The sequence below is a fragment of the Tachypleus tridentatus genome, chromosome 11, assembly GCF_004210375.1.
Source record: "Tachypleus tridentatus isolate NWPU-2018 chromosome 11, ASM421037v1, whole genome shotgun sequence".
Taxonomy (NCBI): Eukaryota; Metazoa; Arthropoda; class Merostomata; order Xiphosura; family Limulidae; genus Tachypleus; species Tachypleus tridentatus.
The window spans coordinates 75,829,196-75,846,491 of NC_134835.1; the positions used below are offsets into that span (position 1 = coordinate 75,829,196).

General features: G+C 34.1%; 1 protein-coding gene across 1 annotated transcript in view; it reads right to left on the reverse strand.

Annotated features, from left to right (window-relative positions):
* Positions 1-11,221: 11,221 nt before the first annotated feature.
* LOC143232497 (rab-like protein 2A) overlaps positions 11,222-17,296 on the reverse strand; it is a 35,106-nt gene continuing 29,031 nt past the window's right edge. Inside the window, exon 8 of the mRNA XM_076468046.1 lies at positions 11,222-13,172. Coding sequence (XP_076324161.1) covers positions 13,113-13,172 — 60 coding nt within the window. The 3' untranslated portion in view covers positions 11,222-13,112. The remainder of the gene's footprint in view (positions 13,173-17,296) is intronic.

Here is a 17,296-nt window from a genome sequence, read left to right on the forward strand (position 1 = left end):
GAATTTCTTGTGGGCCTCATTTACACGTTTATATATGAATCCTCTGTCATACATTAGTATTAAATACCTCTCTAGCTGAGAAATTGCCTACTTTATGGTCCCTTGATAAGGTGCATAGTTTACAGCTTTAAAAAGATGTATTATCTTCAAATACTTTTCATATCCCCTTGCAGTCTTTTTCCATCTGTTAGAGAAGATATAAAATCATCAGACAAAGAGCCTTGTCTCCAGATCCGAAATGTCTGTTTTTCCTAGTTGTGCATCACCTTCGAGTAATTCAATTTCTCAGAAACTCCATTCTAGTTTTAAAAATAAGGGAATCATCCAGTTTACACTGTATTGCACAGCAGTAAACCAAAAACAAGATATTGGACGGCTTAAATTGAACCTCTAACAACCTCTGTGTTGGCATATTATTCACAAAAGCCAAAGAATACATTTTAAATATTAGTAACCGAGAAACAAGATGTGTTACAACAGAAACAGGTATGGGACAGAAATCCTGAAAATAAATGAAATAAACTGTAAGACACATTATAAAGTCACCACTTCAATTTGATATACAAGATCAACAAATGGAAGACATATCAGAAACAAATGATGGACGGGATGAGAGCAGTTACTAAGTCTCAAAGAAAATCGATTATTTTTTAAAACATATATATTTATAGAGTTCCAACATCCCTTTGGTCAGACATATTTCTTTTTGAAAAATGTTGGCACAGAAATTCTGATTATAATTATAAAAAAATAACATAATGAAAGGTGTCAATCCTGTCTGAGGAATGACGAATTACAAGAGGGCAGTAAAACTAGTTGTTTGTACAACATTTGTCTCAGGGACAATTTTCTATACTTTGTGAGATTTCTCATAAAATAATTCCGATATACTACAATGGATGGAAGATAGATCCAATGACATGACGTTTCTGAGTATTGCTTACTGTGAATCAACTCTTAGTGAAAGAAATGTTTAACTGACAGAGAACATAGGGAATGTGTGGGAGAAAGAAAATGAAATGTTTTTATCATACGTTGGGCCAAATCAATAATTGTCCAGATGTCCATTCAATACATCTGTGAACTAAAGAGTAATCAGCAAACAAATTTCATTAAACTATAATGTTGCACGTTTCTACCTATTCCTGACCCGCAATAAGCTGTGGTTTGTACAGTACACTCAAACTCAAACAAAAAAGTATTTACTGTACATATTTCGTTATCATTAATATTATTCTTACTTTTTTAATTTTGTAAGGACGAATCATGGAAAGCCTACAGTTCAGAAAAACCTTAAACTATGGGAAGAAGAAATACTTAGTGTATATAACAGAAAGATGGAATAAATCTTCATGGTTAGCAACATGAACTGTCGGTATGCAAGATAGTTTAAATTATAAAACTAACATTGCTTCAATAATTAATTAATATAATAAGCATTTCTAATATAAACTTAAAACTGTGCAATGTACTGAAGATTGAATATGTTACATTAAAATTATTTTAATTTCCAAATCATTGAGTCACGTAACAACCACAACCATCATGAAGTTGCAATGACATGTATCAGAAATAAACCTTGACACTGTTTGACATTTCATGTCTAGTATGATGCCATCAAATATAAATATTGGTCGCTTTTATAATAATAGGCCCGGTATAGCCAGGTGAGTTAAGGGGTTCGACTCGTAATCCGAGGGTCGCGGGTTAAAATCCCCGTCACACCAAACATGTTCGCCCTTTCAGCCGTGTGGGCATTATAATGTTACGGTTAATCTCACTATTCGTTGGTAAAAGATAGCCCAAGAGTTGGCCGTGCATGGTGATGAATAGCTGCCTTCCCTCTAGTCTTACACTGCTAAATTAGGGACGGCTAGCGTACATAGCCATCTTGTAGCTTTGCGCGAAATTCAAAACCAACTTTTATAATATCACTGTCAAACAAAATAATACCAATGAGATTGTGGCATCAAGACCATCGAAAGAGACCTGCAACAGGTTATTACTTACCTATTAAAAGACACAAACTTATTTGCTTATAATAAATTTAACTTAAACAAACATCGACATTAACATAGAAAAGTGTATATTTAGAAATGTACCTAACTTACACTGTTAAATCTGCATTGCGATATTTTCGCCTATCCACTAAAATTGTAAAAAATTCTCGAGCGCAAGAAACAGCAATATAAGTTTTTACGTAAATCTCTGGAAACTCTCCTCATGCATCAAGAGACAGTATATATAAATAATTGGGCACCATAACGCTAATTAATCGGAAAGTTTCAGATATTTGACCAAGAATGTTTGGAAAGTTCAAACATTACAAACCAATTAACTTCAAAGGATTCACATTAGACATAAGTATTTTAAAGAAAACCTTATATAACTTCAGCGGTAGAAAACTCTGCGTGTGGCTGGCGAAGAATATAGAGCTAGCTACTTCCCTTTTAAATGAATTGTACCAACATTAATACAAAATTAATTCGTTCACCCTCCTGAACCCTCAATAAAATATCAAGAACGTTTCAGACCAGATAAGAGACTCAATATTATTTGTATGACTTTTGTATATAGATCATTATTTGTAATAACCATTATTGTAAATTGTGTTATTGCTTGTACATCAATATACATTTATATTAAAAAAAAACTGTGTGTATCAATCTTACTGACAATTACCATAGATTGGTTATACATTGACATTTATTTATATTCTAAATTTAAATTATCATTATTATTTCACTCAGTTTCAAAATGTTCGAAATTATAATATTATATGTAATACTACAAATACAAAGTTCAATGCTGAAAGCTAACCATCTGACCTAGGCAACAGTATGCAACATAATCAAGAAAGATTACTGTCTGAAAAATCAACATAAGTCACTTGCAAAAAAATTGCTTTCATGACATATCTAGGAAAAAGAAAGAAGAGTTGCAGAAAACTGTATGAACGGTGCGTATGTTAAGAAAATGGAACTATGCTCCTGACATTCAGAGGAAAAGTATGTGTAGCTGTAATAACACTTGGGTCATTTGATACAAGGCAATGGATAAAAAGAATTCCAAAATTGGCATAGGACACGTTGCATAATTTTTGCGTAATATTTCATCATTATAATTTGACACCATTTCAGGAAAAAATAAAGATCAGGAGGAGGGCAGATAGGTTCGCTAAGCTTTTCATACAGTCAAATCAATATCATGGTTCCTTTGCAGACAAGCGAGGTCGATATGGTGTGGATTGACAAAGATTAGGCTTCTAGTCTCACCTTCTGTTTGTTTTTGAATTTTAGGCAAAACTACACGAGGGCTATCTGTGATAACCGCCCCACAGCTGACTTTAGCAGTGTAAATCTCGGACTAGAGGTATAACTGCTGTATACTTCAAGCAACTGGAAAGCAGCTAGTCGTCACCACCCACCGCCAGCTCTTGGGCTACTCTTTTACCAACGAATAGTGGGATTGACCATCACATTATAACGCTCCTGCGGCTGAATATTACAGGTTTGGTTTTAGATTGTGATGAATTTACGTGCATATTTGGTGTGACGACTAGGAATAGTGGGATTGACCATCACATTATAACGCTCCTGCGGCTGAAAGAGCGTGCATATTTGGTGTGACGGGGATTCGAACCTGCGACCCTCAGATTACGTGTCGAGTGCCTTGGCCATGCCAGGCCATTCATTACAGGTAAAACGCATTTAGTCTTGTTTGTTTGTATTTTCTTATAACAAAGCCACAGGGGGCTATCTGCTGAGCCCACCAAGGGGAATCGAACCCCTGATTTTAGCGTTGTAAACCCGTAGACATACCGCTGTACTAGCTAGGGGCACATTTAGTCAAAATACGATACTATATCACTGGTGTTAAATACACTGCTGGCAAAATCTTAAGGCCAATGAACATAAAGAAATGATATGCATTTTGCGTTGTTAGATTCAACCACTTATTTGAATAGAGCTTTGAAAGATGACAATAAGAAAAGGGTAAATATAAATATAAAACTTTTTAGCATTTAATAGGGAAAATGTAAACACTATGAAATTAGCCTTAATACTAGCTGGTCAAAAGTTTAAGACCATACCAAAAAGAAGTCCTAAACAGGGTAGGAAATGCCCAACAAGAGGTCTCAGTAGTGAGTTGCACAGCCGTCATTGCGAATAACTGCGAACATTCACTTTGGCATGATCGATATAAGCGTTTGCAGAAGGCTGGCTGGAATATTATTCCAAGTGGTGAAGATGGCTTCACGAAGATCATGCACTGTTTGGAATTGATGTCCATTTCTATAGACTTCCCTTGCCATCCACCCCCAAACATTTTCAATGGGGTTCAGTTCGAGCGAACACGCTGGATGGTCCAAAAGAATCACGTTATTCGCCATGAAAAAGTCCTTTGGCCTGCGGGCATTGTGGATTGCAGCGTTGTCCCGTTGAAAGATCCAGTCATGTCCACACAAGCGAGGGCCTTCAGTCAATAAGGATGCTCTCTCCAATATGCCAATGTAGTCAGCTGCTGTTTGACGCCCCTGTATAACTCCATTGTTCCATGGAAGGAGAAAGCACATCATATTATGATGGAACCTCTTCCATTGTGTCGTATAGATAATGTCTCCTGTGGGATATCCTTATCGTGCCAGTAACGTTGGAAACCATATGGACCATTCAGGTTATTTTGTTCTCATCAGAGAACAAAACCTTCGTCCACTTTTCTACGTCCCATGTTTGGTGCTTCTCAGCAAGTTCTCGTGGTATGGAAGAAAGCGTGGTCCTTGAAGACATTTACGGTTTTTAAAGCCTTTTTCTCGTAGATTCCGTCTTATTGTTCTTGGGTAGCATTCTGCATCCGTAAGGGCCTTAATCTGGTTCGACGATCGGCTGGCGTCTTGCCGGATAACCCGTCGAATCCTCCTGCTCAACGCCGCCGATATTTTCTTTGGCCTACCACTTGAAATTCTCGTTCCGTATCCCTCAGGGTCTTTTAAGAAATTTGCAACAGCAGTTTTTCTAAGCCCAATCTCACTGGCGATGGTACGTTGAGAGAGGCCTTGCTTTTGCAGCTTGACAATTCTGCCACGTTCAAACTTTGTCAACTTTTTAGCCTTAGCAATGTTTTTACCCAAAGTAACACAGGAGATGTCAGTGGGAGATGTTGACAATGCTTATGCTTGAACACAAATGACTAAATTTCGTTACGTGTTTACCGATTAACGCTTAGTTTCTGTATGGTCTTAAACTTTTGACCAGCTAATATTAAGGCTAATTTCAGTGTTAACATTTCCCAATTAAATGCTAAAAAAGTTTATTATTTTTATTTTCCCTTTTCTTATTTTCATCTTTCGAAGCTCTACTCAAATAAGTGGAAGTGGTTGAGTCTGACAACACAAAATGCGTATTTTTTCTTTATGTTCATTAGCCTTAAGATTTTGGCCAACAGTGTATAGATACTATGTCATTGGAATCTTCACTTTAATAATTTTGAGCAAGATATTTTGTGTTGATTATTAGAGTAATAGCCCCACTCTGTCGTCAAATAGTTGCTTTAACATAATGTTCTCAACTAGAAAATACATTAGTCTTACACTTTTAAAGCATTTAAAAATATATCACAGTTGTCTTGTAATGACCAACACAATTTTTTTTTCCAGAAAATGTGAAAGAAACGGAATGAAAAGCAGAAAACAAGAGACCATACTGGTCATTTCAGTGCCTTCGCTTAGCAAAAAACTTAGAACATGCGGGAAAAGATATCCCAGTTAGCATAACGGTTATTGAAAATCAGTACTTATACTTTTAGATATACACTGATAATGTAATTATACTCATGACAGCAAACAGCTATGTGTATCACTATAATGGGAAACTGGCTATTCGGTAGTCCTTTCCCATATCACAAAAGAAACTGTGCATTACAGCCAAAATTGAGGCTGTTTTATAAAGTGTTGCGTGCGAAGTATGAACAGCTGATGTTCGGGACCGATATTTGTGCGTGAGATGTCTTCCAATGCATCGCCTGGGCCACCTCGTCTGATAAGATCCTGATAAAAATAATGGCATGCACTTTAAAAATCAGGGAAGGTGTTTCACTCTTTAGATGTTTTCTGTCTATTTTGAAAGAGTTAAAACCAAGCATCATTTTGTCGTGTAGACGTTGGTTTATGAGATGAAACGTTTCGTACTAGATAAACATACATCGTCTACAAAACGTAAAATGTGCAATTTTCATTAATTTATATTTATTTTAATTTGAAATGTACGAGGTAATTTTAATTTCAAGGAGATGCGATATAATTTTCAAAAGATAGCTCGTGAACATTGAGTACATGTGCTCACTTTCACTGTATCAATTGAATACCATATGGATGGGTGGGTATGGCGTTTTATGGCGCAAAGTAACTAGGCTATCTGTGCCAAACACCGGGTAAAAACTTAAAAGTATCAAAATTCGTAAAAAAAGGAATATGGTATACGTAGTTTATATTATATAATTTAATATTCTAAGATTATTTACTTTCACATTCGCCTGGCATGGCCAGATTATTAGGGCGCTCGTCAAGGGCCGCGGGTTCGAACCGTCGTCACAATAAACATGCTAGCCCTAACAGGCGTGGGGATGTTATAATGTTACACTCAATCCTAATATTCGTCGGTAAAAGCTGGTGATGATTAGCTGCCTTCCCTCTAGTCTTACACTGCTAAATTAAGGACGGCTAGCGCAGATGGTCTTAGTGTAGCTTTGTACGAATTCGAAAACAACCAGTTTACTTTCACTCGAAAGTTCGTAGAATTACAAATGTGATCTTCTCCTGTCGATTCTGTGGTTGTTTAGTTAGCTCTAACAAGACGATGACTAGCTTGATGGATAACAGTTTGGGTAAATAAAATAAATTAATGAAAGTCAATAGATAATAGTGATATTACCAAATACCCTCTGTAAGTCTGCCTGCCCCAAAAAGCGATCCCTGCGTGATTTTCAAAATAAAGATAAATAGGCGCCCTCTTTAACAATAAATTTAATTCTTTTGAAAAAGAAATGCGATTTACTAATATTATCTAAACTTTATTGGCGAATAATTATTTTTATGTATAGGATGGCCCGTAAATTCCTACCCATCCATATGTTATGTTATATTCAATTACGCATGTATTATAAATTTGTTTCTTTTTTCAGAGAAATATGGCAGATGTAAACCCATGTTGAGGAAAATGTCTCACAGAACATGGCGTCGTATATTATGCAGCGAGAATGAAGGACAGCACAAAGATACACTGGATACACAAGATATACGAATGGGTAGGGACTTACGAGCCACCCTGTAGAGTGCAGGTTTTGGTGATGCTTGGATCAATATTTTACCTATTCCTATTACCCCTGTACCACCCATCAAGTCTTTATCTAATCAAGCACATAAACTAAAGGCCCTGTTTAGTGGGTGACTGCAGCGATTATTGAGAAAAACTTAAAGGTGTGTTCTTTATTATTAGCGTCCCTTTATTAAAACTTGTGATATTTTGATTTTAATACAAATATTTCAATATCTATTTAGTACACTTGTAAAATAAACTAAACAAAAAGTCATTGGGTGAAAATGCATTATGAAAATAATTTTTAAAGTTTTAATTCGTTTGACTGATTAAGTAAAGATGGCTCCGTTTTTTAACTCCTCATTCAATTTCCATTATTTTTATCGTTATCAGTTATGAACGAACATCTCCAGAATTGTTTATTGTTCTTATTCGCTCTTTTACACTTATAATTTAAAGTCTTCTTCTTTCCAGCAAATTAATATTCATCTTATAACGTTCTATCTATAACTGAGTATTTGTCCATTGAAGGAAAATCAGCCTGTACGTTTCCTCAGAAATCGAAAAGCTAACTAGCATTCAGTTTGCTACTTACAGTCGGAATGACTGACAAGCAATAGTCTTGTTGAATGTCTAGTGTTTCGTATTGAAAATCCAAATTGCTAACTGACAGCCAGTCTCCGGTTAGTCATTAAAAAAAAAAAATTTTAATTTAATACTGACCGTCCGAACGGATAGTTTAAGTAACGAATTTATCAACTATAATTCCTGAAACATGAGAAAGAATATTCCAAGAACTCTTGAAATAAAAAGTTGCAAAATCGTAAAGTTTGAATAGTTCTAGTTAACCTATTAAAATTCCAGATTTTTAAGTCATGCGAAATAATTTCATTTATTATAATCCAGAAACGACAGTTATCTTTTAACTCTATCCAAAAACTCAAGTAGTTAATTAACGCCATTGCAGTTGTCCCAATTACACATTTTTTAACAGAAATACAAATCTAAATTTTAAAAAAGGAACAGCGTGCAAACAAATAATCATTATAATAATTTCGAATAAAGTTTTGTCCGAGATCAAATTTTTTGATGTTTTACTAACTAAATGATAGGTATCTGTGGAATTATTTCATTAACAATAATTTCAGCAACACATCTTTCACAGATAAATCCAAAATTAAAAGCTTCTTTGCCAACTGGTATCGTTACAGTCTTTCACTGAAATGTTAGGGCCCGGTATAGTCAGGTGGGTTAAGGCGTTCGAATCCCCGTCGCACCAAACATGTTTACCCTTTCAGCCGTAGGTGCGTTATAATGTTAAGGTCAATCCCACTATTCGTTGGTAAAAGAATAGCCCAAGAGTTGGCAGTGGGTGGTGATGACTACCCTCTTCCCTCTAGTCTTACACTGCGAAATTAGGGACGGCTAGCGCAGATAGCCCTCGTGTAGCTTTGCGCGAAATTAAAAAAAACTGAAATGTTAATTAAAAATTGATTAAAGGCTAGGTAAAACTGATTCACTTCTAAACTATTGTGATAGCTTATTTCAATGAAAATCTCATTAAAAATACCAATGTCCACTTTTAGAAAACTTTGTTTACCCACTGATATTAAGTTTTAGAATGAGGCAACCTTTTTATTTATCATCAGAATTTATACGTTCTTTGCAACAGGGCGTGACAGTGGTAACTCTATGGTTTATAATGTTAAAATCAGGGGTTCAATTCCCTTCGGTGGATACTGCAAATAGTCCAATGTGTCTTTGTTCTAAAACACACGTCTGAGTTAGAAGTTACTACTCATTCCATCATATTATTCTATATTTAAAAAATTTCCAAAGTGTTTTACATAATTCTTAATAATAAACGTCAATTTGGTAACGATATGCTTATTAATATCTTAGGTATTTGTACATTTATGCTCAAAACTAGTATTTCTAAGAGCTCTAACCAGTAAATGTATCACACACACTCATCTAGTTTTGTACTGGTTGTATAAATAGATATTTTACATTGTTATACACTGGGTGCACTCATCTTCTTTTACAACTAGTCAGATTTATTCTTTGATACGTTTTCTGTCAAACTTTATCTTATTCTGTGAAACCTACATAATTATCCTTGAAGGAAATCAATGCATTTGAGAATATCACAAAAGTTTGCTGCCAGCCATTTTGACACAAGTTATCTAAATGGTAGAAATTCATTGTACTAGTGTGTCTTCTAAACAAAAACCTTTGTTAATTCTGTCCAACTTGCATGAAGATTAAATTGCTAACTTTGTGTCTAGGTTAGGCCTAATTTAAATTTTCCAAGGTGGCCAACTCTTGGGACACATTATTGGAATTGACAACCAAAACACTGTTAAAATTGGAAAGTATTCAACTAATGATTCAGCACTTGTTTGTTTGAAGCACAAACCTACACAATGGGCTACCTGCGTTCGGTCTACCACAAGTATCAAAACCCACTTTTTAGCATTGTAAGTCTACAGATATACTGCTGTGTCAAATATAATGCAATCAAATTAATCAACATAAAATTCATTCCTTTAACTATACATTGCAAACTGTATTTACTACAAAAAAATATTAATTTCAACTTGGATTAAATCATTTATATAATTCTAAAACAAACTCTATTAAAAACTACAATACCAATGTAAAGTATGTTTTATTTTCATTAATTAGAATGTTCATACTGTGTTCAGATATTTATCTTAAAGACTTAACTGATTTCATTTAGAAATACACTGTATGGCTATACTAGTACAGATTTTAATGTTTGATTAGAAACACATTTGAGTCTGCATCTTTGGTTATTTGTTCTGTTTTGTTGTGTTTGTTTTCATCAGTAAATAACATTATTTGAATAGCATTAATATCTTTGTATTTACCTATTTTTGTGAGAAGTGGTGTGTATTTTCTCTACATTCAGAACGTGCGTTAAATAATAGAGTAAATGGATAATTGTTGCTGACTTATAAAACATGAAATTCATTAATATTTTCATTTTTAGTAACTTATTAAGTATTTTTATTAAACTTTACACCTTTAACAATGAATTTGGTTTTTATAACAGGTATGATCATTACCAGGTATAGAAGTTTCAAGATCCACAATGTACTTTTGAATGTTGGTTTAAAATACTTAAACTTTTTTTACTGTAAAAACATGTATACTTGGATCAGTGATCATATGTCATACCTGTTCTAAAAACTAATCTCACTTAGTGTACATTTTTTTGTTTTTAATTTCACGCAAAGCTATGCTAATGCTATCTGTGCTGGTCCTTCCTAATTTAATAGTGTAAATCTAGAGGGAGAGCAATTTATCATTATCACCCACAGCCAACTCTTCAGCTGCTCTTTTAACAATAAATAGTGGAATTTACCAAACGTTATGATGCCCCCATGGCTGATAGAGTTAATATGTTTGGTGTGTGATGGGGATTCAAGCCCGCGATCCTCAGATTACGAGTTGAACATCATAACTGCCCAGCCAAGACTGATTTGCATGTTTCGGTGTTAGGTCTCGAAACAGTTTGGTTTGTTTTGAATTTCATGCAAAGCTACATGAGGGCTATCTACACTAGCCATTCCCAATTTAGCAGTATAAGACTAGAGGGAAGGGAACTAGTCATCACCGCTCACTGCCAACTCTTGGGCTACTCTTTTGTCAAAAAATAGTGGGATTGACCATCACATTATAGCACCCCCATGACTGAAAGGGCAAGCATGTTTAGTGTGACAAGGATTCGAACCCACTCAAAACAGTTAATAAAAACTACATAAATAATTATTAACACAATTATAGTTTTTAAAATTTTCAGGAAAAAAATTAGAACCTTTCATTTTCTCCAATATTTCTTGTTCTACTCGTTATCCTAAAAAAGAACATTTAAAACAAACTGAGATAAATACTTTATGTTGAACATATTTTACAGAACTTTATCAATCAATTTTTGTGCTACATGCAGGAATTCTGAAGAGATTATAGATAAAACTTATATTTCAAACAAAATTAAAGAATTCATACTTTTATCATTTTTTGTGCTACACACACACACATTCTGCAGAGATGATAGATACACTTTACATATGAAAGACATTAAAAAAGAACATCAATAACTTATATTTTTATACATTAATTTTTGTGCTACACATACACATTTTGTAGAGATGGATAAAATTCACATAAATTCAAATAGAGAATCATGAATAATGTATGCAGAAGTAATTTAAACAAAGTTTTAAAACATCTACAAATAATAATGAGAATGAGTTCTTGTACTGAAAGAAAAACCATATTCACTATATTACAATACTGTTTAATAAAAAATTACCAATGGTCACTATTAAAAACTAACCATGTTATAACTTGATGATTATAAATGTGCATACAGACTTAAGAACATACTTCTTGCAGCTAAGTAATAAATAAATGCTTAGATATATTTCAGCACTTTTCGAAGAGCTTAATAACAATAAATAATGTAAATATTAGAAACAAACAAGTTTAAACATTTTCATATTTTAATGAATATACAACACAAATATATGCATTATTTATCAAGGAGAAACACCTAAACAAGCATTTTATTTAAATCAGGTACCGCTTTCTACTATACACTTCTTCAATAATTATATCTTGTTTTAAAACCACCTTAAAACACAAATCTAAGAATAAATCATAAATTAATCTTGTTTGGTAGTCATTGCCTGTCTAGAAAAAATAAATATACATCAATTGTGTATTACAAGGAGCTTCTGGAATGTCAACATTGAATTTATTATCTAGTCAACATTAAAAAGAAAAAAAGGAGAGAGAGATATAACACTACCTTTGATAGTATTTCTATGATGGAGGGCTTCCTGATGTCTGTAAAGAGCCAGTGCATCTATTACAAATATACTCATAAAGAGTGACTTTTGATATTTGTAGTGTGAGTCACAAACAGTTTGTGTGTTACTGTTTGGACAAAAATAGAAACATAACTCACACTGAAATTTAGGGCATGATTTTTTTATATGTATTCTGCATGTGTGTGTGTGTGCGTGTATGGAGAGAATGACAGGCTTACAAACACTGATAAATTGAAACTGTCTTCACAAACACAGATCACAATTGGTCTCTTTGTCAGTATCTTATCTAAAAATCACACATGGTTATAAACAACTGTCTACAGACATGAAAACCTCACAAAAATAAGGGAATTTATTGTTTCTTTCAACCATGTAGTAACATTTATTAATTTTATTTGAACATATAATTAATATCTTTCTTTTCACTAAATATCTTTACTATCTTCGTTCCCTTCAGATATTACTGTCTAGTTGCATTTTAATGTTTCCCTTTTAATGCTTAAACTCAGATAAAATTTTGAATATAAAATCTTTTACATATTTTTTATTTGGTTTAAAAATTAATCTTAACTACCAAAACAAGACATTTTTCACTTCTAATCCTAAAAAAAATACAGAATAATACAATTATATTATACCTAAAAGATTTTTAATAAGTAGAAAATAATCACAATAAATTAACTTCTGCTCATCTGTAACTGGAAATGTGCTTATGTATACATATTTTATGTTGACTAGTGATACATCAGTAGTGGTCCCATACTTGCAATTCTCAAAATGCAGGCACAAATACATGTATTCAAAAGTCAAGACACAAAAACTATTCGTCAGCAAGAAATTGAACACATGGATACAGAATTCCTGACAGAAAACGTGACACTGTAGCCCCAAAAGGCACTAGAAAGTGATATCACACTGCTAGACTTTTATAAACCATTTACTGATTACCCGGTTGACTTGCTTCATCTTCTTGATCAAATTCACTGCTCTCAAAATTCTACAAAAATCACATATTATGCCATTTCAAAATTGCTCTTTTCTTTCATGAAATTATTATAGTACATCACAGCAATGTGATGGTAAAAGTGCATGTTATTTCTACACAATAATTCAACAATACCTGGCACTACACTAAGCTTAATCTTTCCTTACAAAATATTAGAATGTAGAACAACAGGAAATTAATACACAGTAAACCATCATATTTTAGTTCAATCCTCAATTGTGACTGCTCCTCTTTTTGGAGGAAAGTATTCATGCTTAGAAATAAAAAAAAATATCTTTCATAGAGATCAAAATACCAAAATGTATTTATTCATTACACGAAACATACATATTTGCCAGAAAATACAGTAATTTGCATTTTTTGTATGCTTAAATCCTCAAACAATCACTTAGTAATGAGTGGAACTCATAGGACTCCCTCTGTTCACAAGGCTGTGCATAATTTATAGATTCATAGTAGTAATGCCTTGAAATAATTTCTGAAAATCTGAATCCTGTCTCCAAATGCCATTTTAGTAATTAATTTTACTTGCAATGAACACACAATTCATGACAAATATATTTAAGGGGTGAGGATCACAAACATAAGACTAGTAATTTAACTGTTAGTAAATTATGTAAACAAAAATTACACTGAGTTACAACATACAGGTAAGCTGTCTTTCTGGTGCACAAACACAGTTCACAAAAACTATAGTACAAAATAATTGATAAAACCTAGTCATAAAGTACCCTCTGAGACATTTCCTGTTTACTGAAACAATTAAAGAATGTAATTGAAAAAGAAAAAACAAACTTCAGCATCCATCACCAGAGTTGTTCCACAATAGTCAGCAGTGCTCTGCAATTTAACTTATTTTATCCATTTCACCTTGGTTCTAATCACTCAGATTAGTTGGTATTCTCGAGTGATCACAATTCATAACCTGTTTTTTTATTAAACACAGAAAATGATGATCACAAGAGTATGAATTATTTGGTAAAGTCAATTTGATTTGATAGAGGAGAGAGAAACATTCAAACTAAACTGAACTAGGCTGCACACCACCATATGCAAGTACATCAAGTGGACATTGGTTAAAATGCCCAAACTCCTAAAGAGAAAGCAGTGTATTTTTGGGAATGAGGCAATCAACATTCAAATCATCCATGTAAAAACTAAACAGATGGATAAAAGCATCAAATCTGCAGTGTCTGATTTAACTAAGCAATCCAATGACTAAGGTAATGGTAATACACCTGTCAGCTTCAGATTCACTATCTCAAAAGAAAATAAAAAAGAACTTTGTATAAATCAATTACATTGGTACACGATCATTTTTATATCACGTTTGAGATTAGTGGCAGTCTTTCTTCTGTCCAGAATGGTGCATAAACAAAGATACTTGACACCAATATCAGAGTTTAGGTGCTCTGCTTTTTTCCTGTTTTCAAATTTACCTTTCTTGGTCTCATGATCTAGGGTGTACTTAAGTGTTTAAGGAGCATTTCAAGTCAGGAGCATTTCAAGTCTGGAGCAATTTGTCAGACATCAATTAGCATCATGCAAACTCTCTACTCTACTGACAATTCTCTACATTTTTTTGGACCATGATATGACAACAAAACTTAATATATAGTATTAAATATTGTTTTTGCCAAGGTTTTCTGGTGGAGTGATATTAAATTGATTTCTTCTAGCATACGAGGTCTGTTCAAAAAATACGCGGACAGTTTGAATTGCTCGGCTCCAGTTGGTTCCAGGGGAATCCCCTTGGTGTCGCTAGGTTCGCACAGATCAGCTGATTACGACACCATTTCCCAATTGCAGATATCTTCATTTGTGTATTAGCTACACGGTTTTAAGTGAAGTGCAATTTTTTCGTTTTGGCTGAATTCAGAATAAATGACCAGAAGAAGCAACGACTTGCTGTAAAATTTTGTGTTAAACTTGGAAAATCTGCGACTGAAACTTTTGCTTTGCTTAACACGACTTACGGTGATGTTGCTATGAAGCGTTCGGCATGTTTCAAGTGGCATGAACGTTTTAAGGATGGTCGACAGTCCATTGAAGATGATGAAGCGTCCTAGACGTCCTTCCACGTCAACTGACGACCCACACGTCGACAAAATCAACACCCTGGTGCGGGCAAATCGACGTCTAACTGTCAGGGAGCTTGCTGAAGAGTGTGGGATATCAGTTGGATCTTGTTATGAGATTTTTACCGAAAAATTGAAGATGCACCTCGTTGCTGCGAAATTTGTGCCACGCATGATGACGGACGAACAAAAAGCCCATCGCATCCAGGTTTGTCAGGAACTGCTTGATCATTCAGAAGAAGATGAAAACTTCTTGTCAAGCAGCATAACAGGTGATGAATCATGGGTTTATGGTTATGACATTGAAATGAAAGTCCAATCGTCCCAGTGGATGGGTGAAACATACCCCAGACACAAAAAATCTCACCAAGTTTGATCCAAGGTCAAGGTGATGCTGACCATTTTCTTCGATGCTAAGGGTGTTGTTCACCATGAGTACCTCCTCGAAGGCTCCACAGTGAACCAGACTTACCACATTGAAGTTCTGAAACGTCTGAGGGACGCCATCCGTCGCAAAAGGCCAGAAATGTGGAGGAGTGGCGATTGGTTTTTCCATCACGACAACGCTCCAGCCCATTCAGCCCTCAGAACTCGTGAGTTTTTGGCCAAACACTCGATCAATGTTCTTCCCCACCCCCCTACTCACCTGACCTTGCTCCTTGTGATTTTTTTCTTGTTCCCCAACTCAAAAGACCCTTGAAAGGAAGAAGATTTGAGACGATTCCAGAGATTAAGGCAAATGCAACGAAGGAGCTGGAGGACATTACAAAAGAAGCGTACCAGGACTGTTTCAACAAGTGGAAACACCGTTGGGATAAGTGTGTGCATTGGGAAGGAGAGTACTTTGAAGGGGTCCCAGACCTGTAACTTCTAAATAAAGTACATTTTGTTTTATGACATCAGTCCACATATTTTTTGAACAGACCTCGTACACCACTACCATATGCTAGCTGGTTGCTAGTTTTTTTTCTATAAAGTTAAGACACTGCATGGGGCACCATGACAATTATTTCAGACCCTAAATTTGATCACTATGTTCATTCAAGTAGAACTCATAAGACATACCTTTGGTACAAGTATATGGGCTAATTCAATTGTGAACAGGTATCAATGAAGCATTGCCAGTGTTGAAATTTACATTCTGCAATGGCATGGAAGAATTAACCCCATAAAATGGAAAGAATAGAATATTCTCTTGTCCTAACAGTTTCAAACAGCACTGTACCTTACAAGCTGCTTGCATGTGTACCTCATGAAACATTTTAACTATATTATTGTTTATTTTACCTAACCTAACCTTAACTAACCTATAGATATCTATTTTTACTTTTTAATTACCTGTATAATAATAAATAAAGAATAATGATGAAATACAAGGAATAAAGTACTTTCCTGGGTCAATGACATTTAACCCAATTTCTTTTCTTTGATAATAATGGTAGTAATGCACTAAATTTTTATTTAACTAAATAATGCACAAAAGAACATAATAATATGCAAAAATCAGACAATTTTTCTCACCTATCAAAATCTTTATGTCTTTCTAACTATGCAACAAAAGCCATTAAAAAGTTATCCAAGTTAGTCATTGTCTTCCCATGAGAACAAAACTTATACTAAAAAAGAAATTGAAAATTCTCCATTCATAAAACAACATATGTAATCCGATAGATGAAAACTTTGGCTTTCTATTGATTATATATAATACTGAATTAAACATGAGAGAGAGAACTATTAACAAATTCTAAAAGAGAACATGACAGGAAGGGCCTTTTCTATTTGATAGCTCTGTAACCAAACAAAATTGAGGGCTATAAAGATTATGGTTCATCTGAGTACTAACGATTATATATCAAGTAAATTACATTAAATTTCGTACTTATTGGAGGGGTGGTAGATAAAACTAAGGAGACACCTATATAAAACGTGTCACATATGTCACACTAGGGGAAATTCAAGATTTGAAATATTGCCTTACAAAGTTAAGAACTTAAAACTTACATTCTATTGAAATATGGATTATTAACTACACTTTCA